This window comes from Cebidichthys violaceus, unplaced genomic scaffold (genome assembly GCF_023349555.1).
Source record: "Cebidichthys violaceus isolate CVI_PGR_0920_01 unplaced genomic scaffold, fCebVio1.0.p SCAF_1, whole genome shotgun sequence".
Lineage (NCBI taxonomy): Eukaryota > Metazoa > Chordata > Actinopteri > Perciformes > Stichaeidae > Cebidichthys > Cebidichthys violaceus.
In genome coordinates, this window is record NW_027176262.1 from 21,583,640 (window position 1) to 21,600,557 (window position 16,918).

At 44.2% G+C, this 16,918-nt stretch overlaps 2 protein-coding genes across 8 annotated transcripts in view; both read right to left on the reverse strand.

Moving 5' to 3' along the window:
• Positions 1–236: 236 nt before the first annotated feature.
• On the reverse strand, positions 237–13,663 carry brca2 (BRCA2 DNA repair associated). Its single transcript, XM_068714995.1, has 27 exons — positions 13,530–13,663; positions 13,059–13,157; positions 12,622–12,843; positions 12,331–12,394; positions 11,852–11,904; positions 11,720–11,748; positions 11,498–11,609; positions 11,361–11,416; positions 10,806–10,896; positions 9,982–10,653; positions 5,422–9,876; positions 5,137–5,235; positions 4,991–5,060; positions 4,453–4,904; positions 4,191–4,381; positions 3,906–4,093; positions 3,625–3,795; positions 2,991–3,363; positions 2,756–2,911; positions 2,518–2,665; positions 2,332–2,444; positions 2,043–2,241; positions 1,769–1,935; positions 1,525–1,663; positions 1,182–1,438; positions 815–958; positions 237–731 (listed from the first exon to the last, which is right to left on the reverse strand). The coding sequence occupies exons 2-27, from the start codon at positions 13,111–13,113 to the stop codon at positions 357–359; spliced, it is 9,051 nt and encodes a 3,016-aa protein (XP_068571096.1). The 5' UTR covers positions 13,114–13,157; positions 13,530–13,663; the 3' UTR covers positions 237–356.
• Positions 13,664–14,340: 677 nt separating this feature from the next.
• frya (furry homolog a (Drosophila)) overlaps positions 14,341–16,918 on the reverse strand; it is a 52,231-nt gene continuing 49,653 nt past the window's right edge. For 6 of the 7 annotated variants that reach the window (XM_068715044.1, XM_068715017.1, XM_068715007.1 and 3 more), the window contains exons 59-61: positions 16,238–16,348; positions 15,938–16,143; positions 14,341–15,839 (exon numbers count right to left, since the gene is read on the reverse strand). In XM_068715044.1, the coding sequence (XP_068571145.1) occupies positions 15,581–15,839; positions 15,938–16,143; positions 16,238–16,348 (576 nt within the window). In that variant the 3' untranslated portion in view covers positions 14,341–15,580. The other variant, XM_068715055.1, reaches the window with a different exon arrangement.

Sequence of the window (16,918 nt, forward strand, 5' to 3'; positions counted from 1 at the left end):
CTGATATAGTATATGTAAACATTTTAGAATTCACCTAAATAAAATGACCCATGTCATTATCTACAGGTGTGACTCCCTGATCAGACCTCTGTTATTTGTCCTCAAACAGCACAAATAGGGAATCATGGAGCTAAACTGCAGGAATGCAATTCTAAATTAGAGTTCACCTTTACAGTAGACAAACGAGAAGAATGAAGATCCGTATGAAGCAATGACATGATTTTACTAATGTGAAGTGATTTCAACTCTTTAATTTGCCCAGTGGGACAACAAAAACAAGGACAAAATATGTTCCATATGCAGCCTTTACCTTCACGTATTTGTACAGTGTATTAAAAGTTGTAGTGTGTTTGGCATCATACAGTCTTCTGTACCTGCAGTAAATCCCCAACATGCAATGCCTGAGTATCAATCATAGCCAGTTCCTCGTCGTTCACCCATTCATCCTCCACCGGTGAACTGACAGGTTTGCGAGCTGGAGTCTGTACAGATTTTAAAGTGCTAGGTGTCCCAGACCTCCGAGGGGGGTTGAATGTCTTATTTACACATGGAGAAGCCACTGGGCCCAGATGGAGGACAGGTGGTGGAGACGGGATACGAGACAGATAGTCCAGAGCTCTCCTCCGCTTCACGCCGACGGGGTCTTTCTCTGTCGAGCAGTTTGCTGCAGGAGGTTTCCTGCTGACAGGTGTGAAGGATCCAAGGCTTCGGACTAGCTGCTGAGAAGTCACCTGCATAAAAGGGACACATTTTTAGTTTTGAATGAATATGAAGTGAGAGCAAAATGCATCAAAGAGCAAGTACATGAACTCACACTTGTTTTCGTGTCTTGTCTTCTGACCGTTGTAGAAGCTGGGGCTCGTGTTTGCAGAGCTGGAGAGGAGATGGACCTCAGGCCGTCAGATGTGACTAAATGTGAAAGCTTCTCTTCAGCAATTAGAAAGAAGTTTTCCTGACTCTGAAAACACAAGACGAAAGTAATAGTTATGTCATTTTCCTATTTTACAACATTTTATTGTATCCAAACTAAGATGAGAAAGCTTAAGCTTAAACCCTTATAAACGCTCTCCGTCAGATCATTAGTCCATTACATTCTATAGAATACTGATCAAAGTAAGATTGTCTCTTTCCAAGTGTGAAATGAAGTTCTATAATATACGTTTGGGATTTCACTACCGTACCTGGACCAGGTTTCTGTTTTGGCTGAGCGATTCCTGCAGATGGCCTTCCTTGGGGTTTGTTGAGAAGATGGTCAGATCTCCAGCAAACACAACAGGAGTGGGAGACGTGGACTGACCTCTCAGCTGCAGGTTGCTCAGAGTCAACAGGACACGTGGTTTTACCAAATCCTCCAAGCCAGACTGAGCAAAGCTGCTGAAACAGCGCACTTTAACAAAGTCGAGATTCCCATCGGCCAAATAGAATGCAGGAGAGAAACCTGTGTTCAAAAGCACAGACAATCATTTAGTAAACTATATACTGGAGCTCTGGCAGAAACTGGTAGGAGAGAGAAAAAGAACCTACCCTGTCCATCTATGATACTGATGACACATCCTGTGAGATCAACTTCTCCACACAGCGACTGGAATTCTGGGTTTTGTAGATCCACAAAACAGGTAGAGACCCTCGGTTGAAAATGTGTGGATAACCATTCTTGAGAAGCCTGAATGATTTACAAATATTACATAATTAGAAATGATTTCCATCATCTGTCTGACTTTATAAATGCTGTATCTACAATTCATCATGGACACAGTTTGCACAGTACCGGTAGGTCCTGGAACTGTGTTTTCTTTGTCCCAGTCAGCTGAACAGTTGTGCTGCCGCCGTGTTTCTTTCCATCCGAAGTGGTGAGATTATAGACTTTGTATCGACAGCCTTCCTTCAGCAAAGACTGAAGATCGGAGCACGGTCGCCAGAGGTTTAACTGGTAAACTAAAAAAAACAAAAACAAAGAAACCCATCATTTGAAACCAGTATTTTGAATTGTATAAACAATAGTATATACAGCCATAGTATGTCTAAAATCAAGAAAAACACACCAGTGCCGCTTTGGTCCGTGGAGTCAGCGACGCAGAGTCTCCACACAGGTGTCACGTCTCGCTTGGGGCAGCTACCTTCGCCGTCCTCTGCACTTTCTACAGCTCGTCGGTAGCGATCCTGCAGCTCAGCCTGCTTCTTCTCCATCAGAGAACGCCTGTAGGTGCGTAGAGTCTCCAACTGCTGGTCACTCAGATGAGCCTTGGGCACGCAAGTGAAACAGGCGCGCCATTAAAGCTCTGTTCATAAGAGACATCGAGTGAACAACCTGTAAAGTACATTTCTTATCACCTCGAGGTACGCTGGGTCATCCCCCACTGCTTCATAGAGCTCCTCTCCAGCTTGGAGACTTGCAACACCCTGACGACTGATGCTCCGTCTTCTACGTTGAGGTTTGTTATGACCTGAAGATGATAATTGTGTTAAAACTAATTCCCTTTCAACCTGTACCAAACGTGATGAAATCACAATTCCTACCTTTGTCCTCCTTTTCAAATTCTTCTTGAATCTTGGCAAACAGGATCTCCATAGCTTTTTGCTTGTGGCCGTTGTATCGTCTCGCCTCCTTCTCTTCGGCACGAACGGATCGGAAGACAACGCCTCCATCTGGTTTCCTCTCCATCCACTGCACAGTGTGACAAGCACGCAGTCAAAGGGGACATGATGAACTCCCAGGCGTAACAGTGATAATATATCACTTCAAGACTGAACGCACCTGTATGGGGTAGCTTCTCAGTACGACGATGTCCACACATCCTACTGGTCCTCCGCTGCTGTACAAGCAGGAGACAGGAAGCAGGAACGGCCTCGGATCCTTGTGAAATCCCAGTTTTGCATCCCATCGTGCGGGTCTGCTGCTATTGGCGCAAATCTAAACACAAACCATAAAATAAGCCAATTTATAGGATTGCCTCGTAGAAAGATATAATAACCTGTGCTTCTTGAAGTACCTTTAACATGAGAGATTCAGGCGCCTCCAGAGGGGAGCAAGCTTCCTGTGATCCCAGCAGCTGAGCCCCATGGATGATCAGTTTGCCCCCGACAGCCACTCGACCGCTGTGAAGCATGGCGGTCAAAGGTTCATCCAGCTGGGCTTTGATGGCATACCATCCGTCTGTCAGCCAGACAACTGCAGAGGGGTTTTCCCCCATGGCATCGGCACCTCGTGGGGTCTTGGCGTCGTCGAAACTTCGTCTGTTTGGGGACTGACCCCTGGAGACGACCCCGCAGACGCAGAGGACCAGGGTTCTGGCCGCCGTGTCGTCCTTTTCCATGATCTTCCTCAGAGCCGGCCTGCGGCTGTGGTCCACCTCAACATCATATCTGACACAACATGAATTCAGTCAAAATGACATCTACAGTTAATACATAAAACACGTTGGATTATCTTGATTGTATGAATACGAAATAAAAATAATGAAATCCTTATAGAATGTAATTAATCCAGCCTTTTAATCTTTCACAAAATGGCAGTAGGCTATGTTTTATATTTGCACATATTTTGCAACAAGATGTGTGCTCATGTTAAACACATGATGAAATCAACTTCAACAACAGGAACACATTGAACTAAAATAGGCCCACCTGTACTTGAGCTGCAGGAGAACCTGCTCTGGGGTGAGACAGAGGCTTCCCATTGTCTCTGGAAATGATCTTTCCATGGACGCCTGCTTCCACACAACCCATCGGTAGTGATTGTCCACCCAACCCTCACAGATCAGTTTAGGATCCACGCCTGGGGTGTCACATAATGCTCTGTGGACAGCGTAGAACAAGATGGTATTCAGTACGATCAGCCTGCTTTTAAACACACACCAAGACACGCCTCGAAGCCTGATTTAAACTCGACTGAAAATCAACAATACCTATGAAACTCTTCTTTCCCTGCCGTCCCATCCTCGCTGGGGATCAGCCGTCCTCCATCAGCAAGCTGAACCCCGCCTCCGTCTAGAAAAGCTTCCCGTTTGATGAACTGCTTCAAACTGAAGCGAAAAGATTCTGCAGTCTCACTGGAGATCTCACACACATGCTGATGAACTCCATGTCCATACAGCTGAAGGACAAGAACATGTGAAAAAGATTTTACACGTGGTGGTCTCAGGTTTACCCAAATACAACAGAATCTACGGACAAACCGGTTCCGGCCTTGCCTGTTTTGGGGTGCATCTCGCAGGAGTCCTTCCGTTGACTGCAGCCTTCAGCGGTATCCTCGTCACTCCTGAGGTTTTGGTTAGAAACAAACTTCCCGGCAAAGGTCGAATGGTCTGTCGCTTCTTTTTCCTGATCCTCATGTCTTGCATATCTCGTGCCAGCTCTACATTATGAAGATTCTGAAATATCTCTGGAGACCATAAACACATCATTAGTCAGAGTAATTTATAGTGCCGACTTCGTCCAAAAAGCTTACTGCACCTTGGCATGTGGACAATGTGTCCTCCGCATGTGATGTCTCTGCAGCAGTGTCCTCTGATCCACAGCCAACAGGGATCAGTTTGTCACTTGTATTGTCAGCCATGGTCTCAATGTCTTCTGTGCGTTCATGACCAGTTACTTCTGTAGTGCATTGTGTTTTTGTGGGCGTTACAAAGAGATGGTGGCGTTTATCCTCCTCCTCCTCCACCTGTGGTTTAGAGGAGCTCTCTTGGACACCAGGTCTTTGTCTTTTGAACGGAGGAACAAACGCAGAAGGCGTTCTCACGCTGACCTTGAGCATCGTGTCCTTGCGACTCTCTGTCTTTGTGTTGGTGAGGAAAGGAGGAACGAACGCTGGCTTCTTGGAATGTGCTGATCTGCTTTCTGCTGGGGTCGAGTATTGCGTTGGTGTTGTATCTTGAATTCTGGTTTCCACATAGTTTTTGCCGTTGCTGCAACGCAAGAGAATACATCACAAAAGAGCTGAGAAGCGTGTCAGCCGCTTGAAAACATGGCCAGGAAATCACAGGCAACTCACGCGTGTGGCCTCGTGACGTTTGGATGGAGAGAGACGCTGTACTTGAAAATCCTTCTGTCTTTCATCACACCTTTATCAAGATAAAATACAGATCAGTTAATGTACATGTATTCTTTAGATAACATGTTACAGTGCTAGGGATTTACCGCTTGGACAGCTTTTTTCCGGATGGAGCGTTGAACCTCTTGAATCGTCAGCTGTTCTGTCGAATTCTTCCAGCAATCGTCTTTTCAGGGGAGGCTGACCTAGAATGTTTCACAACAGTCAGGAAACCATTGATGGTTAACAGCGGGAACAATTTATTTAAATTAGACCGCAGTGGAATAACTTTGTTAGCAAATAATTCAGATCCAATAAGTTCTTGAGACAACCTGTGCAGCATTAACAACAACACGTTGTACTACTTAAAGGTGTGAGTAATAACCACTCACCAGTCGTATCTGGGTCCTCTATTGGTCTTTTGCCCGTCCCCCGTCCCCCATCCTCTACAGACCTCTGGATGGATTTGGGGTTTTCTTGCAGTGGCACATTTTCTAAAGTCATTGAGAGACTTTGGGCAGCTAGACTTTCGTCCTCTAACAAAGCTTTAGTGCAGTCCAGCGCTTCCTGGGCGAACAACTTCTGCTGGGTTTCAGTGCAGCCACTCAGGTTAAGTGACTGGAAGTTTAGAACCTGTGGCCCTTTGACCGTAGATCCCTCTCTGCTGCTTGTCTGCTTTACACTCGACACTTCCTCTACAGGGCCGTCATGGAGGTTGCCCGACACCGTAGGGGTCATTCCGTCTTCCCTGACCCTAAATCCATCTGCATGTTCCTGGTCTTTGATAAAAATGCAACGGGGTACACTTGCATTTTGAGGAGTTTCATTTTCATGGTGAGTCTCTTGCAAAGAGGATGAAGATTTAACTACCTGAGGGGCGCTAAACGTGTGCTTGTAACTGGCTGTGGTGGGATGACGAGGTATCTTCACACCCTTCACGTTCGATAGATCTGACTTACGGTCATGTGGGCTTGTTGAGTTTGAATCATGACATTCAACATCAGCTAAATCTGTCAGTTTCTCTTTTGCTTTCGACAGACTTTCCTGTGACACGTGGACTTTTGCTCCCCCTGCAGTTGTGAAACCACGATGTGTTTTCTCTGTATTGTCAGCGTTCCCTGCATCTGGAACAGCTGGGATCTCTGCATTGAAACCGATGTCACTGAAGAGAGCTTTTGCCTTCTGGAGGGCCTCGGATGAAAATGCCACTTGCTTCCCACTGGCTGCAAGAAATCCACTATTCCTGAGCGTTGGACCAGGAACCGGCATCTTGGAATGAGTTGGTTTTACAAAGATGTTATCCTCAACTTCATTGCATTCACTCAACAGAGTTTGTGCTTTCTTTAGGGCTGCGGATGAAACGGCCACTCCTTTGCCGCTGGCCGTCTGAAATCCACCAGTCTGTGGTGGAAAAGTGTTTTCCTTTTGTTTCAGTTGTTTGTTTGTGTCCTCAAATGTAGCACTTTCATTCAATAGAGACTTTGCTTTTGTCATTGCGTCATCAGACACGGATACTTTCCCCCCGCTGGCTGTACAGAATCCACCACCGTTGCTCATCTCGCTCCTGGTGGAGGAACCACTGTTCTTTGATGTCGTGCACAACAGGGGAGAAAGGCTCTTTGTCATCAAAGGTGGGTTTCCATGTAAAGCAGCTTCGTTGGAAAAATCAAATGTATTCTTAAAAACACCTTTGTGACTCTCCACATCATCCCGATGCATCGTCTCAAGGTTTTCAACTAATCCCATGTTCACACTTTCAAACTCGGTGCGTCTCCTTCCGAGCCTTTCAGAGATGTTCATGTCCATCCTCTGACCTTCTGTACATTTTAAAAGGGGTTTCTTCTCGCTGCCACTTCCGCACACAGGTGCTTTACTTTCCTTCCGTTTTACCGGCATGCCATCGTCACCATCCGTCATGTCACAGTCCTCGAAGAAAGCGTCCGCTTCTTGCATTGCAGTTGCTGAAACAGAACCGTCATTGAATCCTGTCAAAAGGTGTTTCGCTTTCGACAGACTTTTCTGTGACACGTGGACCTTTGCTCCCCCTGCAGTTGTGAAACCACGATGTGTTTTCTCTGTATTGTCAGCGTTCCCTGCATCTGGAACAGCTGGGATCTCTGCACTGAAACTGATGTCACTGAAGAGAGCTTTTGCCTTCTGGAGGGCCTCGGATGAAAATGCCACTTGCTTCCCACTGGCTGCAAGAAATCCACTATTCCTGAGCGTTGGACCAGGAACCGGCATCTTGGAATGAGTTGGTTTTACAAAGATGTTATCCTCAACTTCATCGCATTCACTCAACAGCAATTTTGCTTTCTTGAGAGCTGCGGATGAAACGGCCACTCCTTTGCCGCTGGCCGTCTGAAATCCACCACTTTTAGGTGTTGAAACCTGACTTTGATTGCAGAGAGGGCCGGTTCTTAAAGCGTCCCCTTGTCTTTTCAGTTGTTCGTTTGCGTCCTCAGTTGTATTCGTTTCATTCAAGAGACGCTCTGCTTTTTTCAGTGCATCAGCTGACATGGACGCTTTGCTCCCAGTGGCTGTACAGAATCCACCAACACTGCTCAATGTATTGACGGTACAGGAGCCAATATTCTCTGATGTTGTGCATGAGAGGGATGAAAGTGCCTTTGCAGAGGAAGACGGGTTGCCACGGAAAGAGGCTGCATCTGCTAAAGCCAGTGTTTTTGTAAAACCCAAATTGTGAATCTGCTCGTTTCGCTGTACAACCTCTGTAAGGCGCGCAGCTGGTCCGCCGTTCACATCTTCAAACTCACCGATTGGTTCTTTAGAAAAGTTTACTTTCTTTCTTTGAACTCCACATTTTGGAAGAGTTTCCTCATGACTGACACTTCCGGGCAAGGCTTCTAAGCTCTCTTTATGTTTAACCGACACGCCGGCGTTACCGTCAATTGCATCACAGCCTCTGAAGAGAGCGTCTGCCTCTTGCATAGCTTTTGCTGAAACAGAAATCCCTTTCCCACTGGCCATCTGGAACCCACTTTGACGCGTGACTGCGTCCCTTTTGCTGTTCATCAAACTCTCTGCAGCGTCTTCATCTCCAACGCCTGTGACCCGTCTGTCTGAACAGACAGACTCCTCCGTGTTGGAAAAGCCGCCCTGAACCTGAGCATCAGTACCACGACCTGTGAACGTAGAATCATCCTCTTCATGAGGCAGACGGTTACCCGTGGGACTATCCACACTGCGCCTCAACTGTCTTTCAGCATCCGTTTGCTTGTCCGGTGCCGTTTGACTCGTCACAAGATTCTCCTCCAAATCTGCAAACAAAGCTCTAGCTTTGTCCAGACACTTTTTCGAAACCCTCAAAACATTTCCTCCCGCCGTCTTGAATCCCACACCGAGCATTAAGGGATGCTGCGTGTTCTGCAGCTTGCTCGTTTCACCGTGCCCAGCTCCGTCAAGGTTTTGGGCTTCAGCTGACGTAACACTACTACTGCCTTCGGAGATGTGCTTTGAAGAGGTCGACGCCTCTTCAGGAGAGGAGTTCTCTCGCTTCATTCCGCTCGACAACGACAAACCTGTGGATTTACGCGTGACGTCAGGCGTCTCGCGGGTCGTTTTACCATCTGAGATGGAGGTCGTTTCGTCAGGCACGGTTGCTGCCTTTTCAGCTTCTGAACTAAAACTGTCATCAAAATCTATACCCGAAAGAAAATCTGGGTCAAGTTCCCTGTCAACTTTTAGGGGAGAGGGGCCATTATCGGGACAGTTGTGTTTCGGCTTTTCAGTTTTAAACTGTGTGAATTCAAACTGGCTATCCGCTTCTTCCAAGAGAGTGCACAGCTCCGTCACATCAGCTCTCTGTGAAGCCGTCAACTGGCAACTGATATCCTCGTGTCTTTCACTTGAAGAAAGCGGCTGGTTTGAGTTAGCGGTTGGATTTTTCACTGATCCGGGACTCATTTCCTCTTTAGTGTCGCGGGCACATTTGGTGGGCTGGTCGCTTGAAGCTCTTTCCCCTTCCGTCTCTTCAAAGAGACGCTTGGCTCTTTCCAGGTTGGTTGAAGAAATGCGTATAGCCTTATTTGAAGCCGTTTCGAATCCCGATGGATGGACGGAAGGAAGCGAAACCGTTTTCTCTGTCAGATTGCCACGAGCTTGACCATTAAGTGAACTGCAATCTCTGTTTTCGACAGCTTCTTTCGTGCTGCTGGGCCGTCGTGCTGATGTGCTCTCAATGTGCAACTCAGTCTCTCTGCCAGGCGCCAGTGTCTGGCTTTCCCCGATTGCACTGGACCGCTTGGCATCTGTTTCGGCTGCTTGTAAAATATCATCCAGATACTGGGCTGTTCTGTTCCCCGTGTTTGTAGATGTGACAGGAGCGGCCCTTTGTTTATCGGCCCGCTGTAGACCGCTGATCTCTGAGCTGGGAAGAACAAATGACGGTGCAGTCCCGTGAGCGCTATCTGCAGCAGCAGCAGCAGACTGGAATCCACTGTCACCTATTGTTCCCTCACCGATGGTGTTATTTTGATGAGCGGTAGAAACGTGTCTTCTGTCACCGACGCCGTCGTGGTCTCGGTGAGGGTTCGCTTGCATTGCTTTCTGCTTGGCTCGCTTCATGGCTGACAGACAAGCCGATGGAGAGAAGCCGTCTCCAGGAGCGTCCTCTGGTACTTTACTCACTTTACAGGGGTCGGGCATTTGACTGAAATCTTGTGCAAAATCTTTGCAGAGCTGCGACATGTCAAGATCCTGGATTTTTGCTTGCCCAGAAGGACGCAGATTAACGAGATTTCCCCGTTTCTGCATCTCAGTCGTCCCGATACTGCAACAGTCCGCTTCATCTGAGGCTTTCAACCGCTTCGCATTGACTTCATGTCCTGAAAAAGATAAAATTCAGTTACTGTAGAGAAGGGGCTTTCATCAAGTTAATACATAATCTACTTCAGCATTGTTACACTTAACATGCATGAGACGTGCGTTACCACAATCTGGAACTGCTGCTGATGATGCCTTCCGCTGACACTGCGTTTCCTTTCCTTGAACTTGCAGTTTTGAGGTCTCCACAGTGTAAACAAATGTTCTCTTTTTCTTGGTAAATCCAGAGTCTGTGGATTTCATAGGTGGCCTGACTACTAGCTGGCCAGAGTCAGAGTCCTGCTGCAGTTCTTCTGTTGGAATATTGTTTTCCACTTGTATAGCAGGACTATTGTCACGGCAAGAAGTTTGCACGGTACAAGGTGGGAGTTCGGATAAACTCAACGGCGACCACTGGGTGATTCCGCGCTCCACAGTTGTCACCGGTGGGGGTGAGGGAAGCCTGCCGGGTTCCTGATCAGCTGTTATCTGTTTACCGGACGCAGCGTTGTCTGTCGACGAGACGTCCGTAGAGCTGCAGACGTGTTCTTTTGTTGGAATGATGTGCTTTCTTTTGATTCTGTCAGTTTTCACTTTCCTCAGTGCTGAGCTACTGTTGGTGAAAAACATAGACAGAACATTTTCAGCTCCATCAAGAACACTTGCTACCGTTCTGCGAATTTCTCCATCCTCAATAGCATCTGGAAGCGTCTGTTTCCAAACAAGGTCACTCTGATTCAGTGAACTGTGGGGGGAGTCGTGGGACTCTGTTTTCTGAACAGCCTCAGGGGAAACCGCACCTGTTGATTACAGACAAGCAATAAGTAGAATTTTGCATTATGCTTCTAAAAGCCTGTGCAATGGAAAATAAGTATGACATTGTTGCAATTCCTAGTTTTTATAATTCATATTCAGCACTACTGCACCGTCTTGTAATGAATAAACACAGTACCTTGGAGGACGGTAGCTACGTCGTTGTTTTGGGGTGACACCACTCCAACTCTGGATGCATTTGAAAGAGATGGGAAAAGCTTCCGCACAAACTGAGAGAGACAAAAACAGAAGCAATTTTGATTATTCACTATGTTTACTGTACACTGGAACAAGATATGGACCCTCCAATTTAGAGCAAGAGCTGGAGTACATGACTCCTCTCCCTGCAGCTTAGGAGGGAGGGTGGGACGGGTTACGTTTCAGAGGCCAGATATATGTGTGTGTGTGTGTGTGTGTGTGTGTGTGTGTGTGTGTGTGTGTGTGTGTGTGTGTGTGTCAATTAAGAGTTATACAAATATAAAATACATAAATTAATGACAACATCTACTGCCTTTTTTCTTCCTCTTGATCCCTTATCTATTGACATTTCATATAATATGATGAAGAATTACAGATCATGAAATATAGAATAAGCAGAATATTTGTAACTCTTTTATTTCTCCATTCTATAAATTGGGGCGATATATATATATATATATATATATAGCATGTTTGGACTGGACAAAGTACTCACCACAACATTTCTGTCTGCAGAAACACTCACTGGACAGGGACTCTCATCACCTTTAGCTATACAAGAAAGACACAATTATTTACATTTCATTCACACATCTAGATTTAAAAAAACAACCAGCTGTGTGACATGCTTACACAAAATGAGGGTGGATGGTACGGCTGGTGGGGTATTCAGAGAACTGGTCCAGGACATATCAGGATGAAGCTGTACTCCGAGACTTTCACATATTTGCTTGTCATAGCTGACCTGTATCAGAATAAAGAGGGGAAACATTCATGTTTTCCATTTCTCCACATTCACACACTGACATTTCCCGAAAACAAGTTAGATTAATAAGTTAGATTCAATACACTTACTGGGGATTTGTGTGGGGTGTGAAGCAGATCTGTGCGTATGACAAAAGCAAACAAATTAACCGGAGATGATTACATCTTTTTTTTCCCAGATACAATTCAAACAGATGAAAAACAGACACATTTACAGCTCACCAAAACGGTCCTGACTCTGAGGATGGAAACCTCCATAATTTGCACCTGGGATCCTATAAAGAGCACAACAGACATCACAAACTGCCAACAGCAGTGAGAAAACACATAACTTCGGCAAAATGACGTTTAAATTATCTCCATAAAACACTGAATTAACAAAGTATGGAAATATAATTTAGTTGTGAACTTTTACTATTATTATTATTTCTATAGTATTTTCTCAAAGACATTTTTTTTTTACCATTAAGAGATATACAGTATAAAGCAATATTTGTTCCTTTTTTGCTTTAACTAAAAAACCCTTCAGGATGCCTAATAACATTGAAATAAGAACTATGTAAAATTGTATTTGAAATATAAAATTATATATATATCTCTATATATATATATATATATATATATATATATATATATATATATATATATATATATATATATATATAGCAGAGACAGTCAAGTCTCAGAGTTGCTGCACTCACCCCTCTTTTGACGTCTGGAACAAATATGGACTCTGGGTTGTCGCCCACGGCAACGTTTCTTTTTCTAGGCGGTACCAAAGAGAAACATGAAGTTCAAGAAAGCTTGTCAATGCAGACACAAGTAGATTACCACAATTTACAACAATTCATTCATAATGTCCCATGCAGACATCCATGATCTTGTTGTGCTTAGCGTGCGTGTATGTAGCAGAAATAATAACTTAAATAAATGCATACATAAATAAATACACGCAGTACTGTCACACTTTAATCAAACGTAACCGTGTTCACCAGTGAATGACGGCTCATCCTCAGTTTCAGGAGACACAACTCGACTGTGCCTGAAGACTCTGGGGGTTGAGAACAGCTGACTGTCTACTGCAGCTTTGTCAAAGGGTGTTTTAAAGTCTGCCTCCTGGTTCCCACACAGGTCATCTTGATCAGAGACATTGCCCTCAGTCAACAGTTGAGATGTCAGCGCCTCAAACCAGTCGGGATCCAAGGCTCCCAGCTCTATATTAGAAAATGAATAATAATATGAAGAAGAGTAATGAGAACACAAACTCCTACATTCAGAACTTTATGTTTTGTCTGTTGTGATTGCACAAAAAAAGTACCATTTTGTGATTATGCTGCTGGATTTAGACACAACATCAGGAACAGCTGTACAATGTAATGCATTATAACAGTCCTGCAACATGGACAACATGAAAACAGAGCAGTCTTACCTTTCCAGATGTCATCTTTAAATGTCTCGTACATGTTTTTAGAGGGTAAATCCATTCCAGGTGATTTAAGTAACCCCTCAACTTTGGTATGTGGCACAGCTGCGAAGACAAAGTAACACAAGTTTAAAGTTTAAAACTGATCTCAGTCCACGTTTGTTAGCTTCCAGCAGAATGGGCAAGGACAGCCGTGGGCTAGCTGCTAGCGTTGATCAACTTCATTAGCTTTCGTTAACGTTAGGTAACTCAACTTGACATTTAAAAATACTTTGGACAAAATGTCGACAAAGTAACGCTTGCTAACGGTGGATTCACAGCCATAGCAAATGTTATAGTTGGTTGTCAACGCCTAGAAAACACCTAGCGCATCACGAAGGTTAACTTACGTCGACTGCTAATGTTACACGTTCATGAAAAGAAAACAGAGCACAAACAGATGTAACTACTGACTTTAACGACGTTATTCTAACTTACCATGGCGGCGTCGTGTTGACTTTCATGTCTCAATGTGACTCTTGAGAAAATGTTGACGACAATCCAGAAAACCACGATATAAAATGATAAAGAAGTTTTAATAAGAGTCAACCTGCTAGCTAGTTTGCCCTGCTTAGGAAACAAACCTCGCGCGTCGCACAGCGGAAGTCTAACTTCAAAATAAGAGTCCTGTTTAAATTAAACTATGGAGACTGAAGTCCAAATAATTGTACATGCTCTTAAAACAATATGGAGCTCATTACATGGATATCAGGATATTTTGTATTAGTAGGTGGCAATTCAATTTGAATCAGTCGCATTATTTCGATAACGGATGGACAATATATTTGAAACTTTATACTATACGTATGTTCTCGTGATCTATGCAGAAAGAAAGTGCAAACGTTATTATATACAGTCCATAACAGCCCGACGCGTGGCCGAGCGCATTGTAGCAAAGCAAGAAAACAAACAAAGATATGTTCATTCTAAACGCATTTATAAAACGTCAAACACAAACGTAATCAGGGAGAAAATACGTTTCCAGTCAAAAGTATTTGAGAATAAATTTTAGTGTTGGGGGAACGTAATTTTTAGAAGACAGTGTTGCATATATAAATATAATATATAATAGTGTCGCGGTTAAAGATATTTATTTTACTGAAAGCTGACAGGTGAAGGTGTCAATAAGTAGAATAAAAATGATCCATTCACATCACAGGACATGTTGTTACGTCATAAAAGAAGTTCCAAATGGTATTCCAGACGAGGCGCAGCTCACAATCACACAAATCACAAAATGAAACCACAATTAACAAATGTACATTTTATTTTTTACTGTTACAGAAGTGTACAGAACACCAAAGTACAGCACATTGCAAAGGCAGCAGTATTTACAAGGCGAGAAGCTACACAAACAGTTCTTGTGGAATCTTTATAAATAGCTATCTCTTTCCCTCTACATGCAGCTCAAATTGTAAGTTCATAAAAATACAATCTTATGAGTCTGAGCAAAGCCCCCATTGCACTATGTACAATCATTCAGTTAAAATAGTATCTGTATTTCTTCATAAACGTTACTATTACACTTACATAGAAGCTTGGCAGGTTTAAAGATAAAACTAAATGTTTGGTTTCTATACATCTAGTCTGATAAATGCATGTTTTTTCTATTGCAAATAATATTACATAATTTACCTAGTTGCTAAAAGCTGCACAGTTAAAAGGTACAGTAAGATGTTTCATGTAACCAACAGCCCACCCAGCAGCATGTAGTGTAGGTTTGGGAGACGTTACAGTAGTTTTGCAGCATGTCGAAGTAGTTATATGCAAACAATTTCTGTAAATCAGTATCCATAATTCCATCTGTGATGATCTTCAGGTTTATATCACACACTCGAGCACCCACACACACACACCACAAGCACACTCACACACACACACACACACACACACACACACACACACACACACACACACACACACACACACACACACACACACACACACAAAAGACTCACTACTTTTACCAAGTAATAAAGCCTCCCTTTTTCTGTACTAACAATGTTTATGTTTTCCAATGCTATGATATTCAAATACATTCTTTCAGGATACAGTAAAATTCTTCCACTTTAGTGTAGGATTGCACATTTTCCCTTGACAATTAAAACAACATAACTGAAAGAGAATCACTTAGCTTTGGTATGTCATTTGTTAAATGTGAAAGTTGTTGACCTCAGTAGCAAACGGTCGCTTTGTGACAATTTTCTATTATTAGTGCAATAAAAGCCTACGTTTCTCTGCAACAACAAAGTCTCTCATCTTTCTAAAAAACAAACAACAGTATTGCTGCACATCTGATGACCTGACTTTATGACATTCTGATGTGCTCTGAGCAGGAAGAGGAAAGGGGGTTTGTTTTTTTCCCCCAGGTGAGAGCAGAGCGCTTGTTAACCACTGAGACAATAGCAGCAGCCCCCCAACAGGACCAGAGGCTAGGCATGGGACAGGTTGCTGTGCAGGAACGAGTGTCAGGCGCTGCCAGACCGTCATCAAAGAGTCGAGCCCGAAACTCTGGAGTCTGGGAGGAAAGCTGTGATGGATCGGTAGCCTTGGGCTCGTCGGATCATGTCCCGGATCTCTCCGTTAAGTTCCATCAACTTGACAGATATTTCTGTCAGGTCCTGTTTAGAGCCCACCAGAGCAAAAGTTCCCGTCTGACCCAAGGTTTGATGTCTGAAGTAGATGTTGAGTAAAGTCTGGACCTCCTCCTCAGAGTGGCTGCCGAAGATGTCTTTAGGCCACATTGTTCTGCATTAAAAAAAAAAAGGAAATGTTATTTGTTTTACTGGGGACATACTTTAACGGCATACGTTCCTCGTATACAAGAAAAACACGCCTTTTCTCACCTGCACTCACGAATGTAACGGATGGCCGTCGGAAACTCGTCGTTCTTCAGACACTCGAGGATGGCCTGCACAGCGGCCTCGGATGAGCTGAAGGTGGGCTCAGAGCAGGAGCGCTCACACGCAGCAATCTCATCATTGGTCACAGAAGCTGCTGCCACTCTCAGGTTGCCCTTCAACTCGTTTAGCTCTCTGGACATATTTGTCAGCTATAAGTTAAGATGGATTCATATCATTAATTCATCAGAAAGTGGGTGCCACGGTTCCGGAAAGAGAGGACAAGCAAATGCATCATGTACCTACCTCGGGAATAGAGCTTATCGCATGGACCTGTTCAATCAGCTTACAGTAGGACTGAAAAAGCAGCAACAGCTGAAAGTGGAGTTTGTAGAGTCTTTGACAGAGCTCCAGTTGCTGAAAGTAAGAGAAAAGTGGTTGTTGGCAAAAGGCCTTTTCATTGGGCCAGGTCTCTCTTTCTTGTGTATTAACTGATACTTTATCAGGTACGGTTCTGCATTTGGTGGATAATACACTCACATGAAGCCACTGGTGAACTACTTGTAAATAGAAGTCAGACCTGCAGCAGTTATACAGAAATCTTTAAAAGTGCTGAGAATAGGATTACAGTGAGCCAAAAGTTTGCTTTTAAAAAACGGAAAAAGACCATTTAAAACAACAAAGAGGAACAAGTCATTCCAACTTACAGCCAGAGATTCCATTTGCTACAAAGCAAGCATGTTACAGGACAGAAAAGAGGTAGGGAGAACAGAGAATCAAAAGAAGGGCATGCAACTCCTCATTATTTCCATTTGAAAGAGGGTGAAAAGTATTAGCACAGGTTTTATTGGCATGCAGAGAGGAAGGAAAGTGAGGGTCGGTGTATGTGCAAATTAGAACTGAAGGGAGGGCCGGTAGTCGCCATGAATTAAAGGATCCCTGTGGAGTTTTTGACGTCTAGCAGCGCTAGCAAGGTGCTTTTCTGAG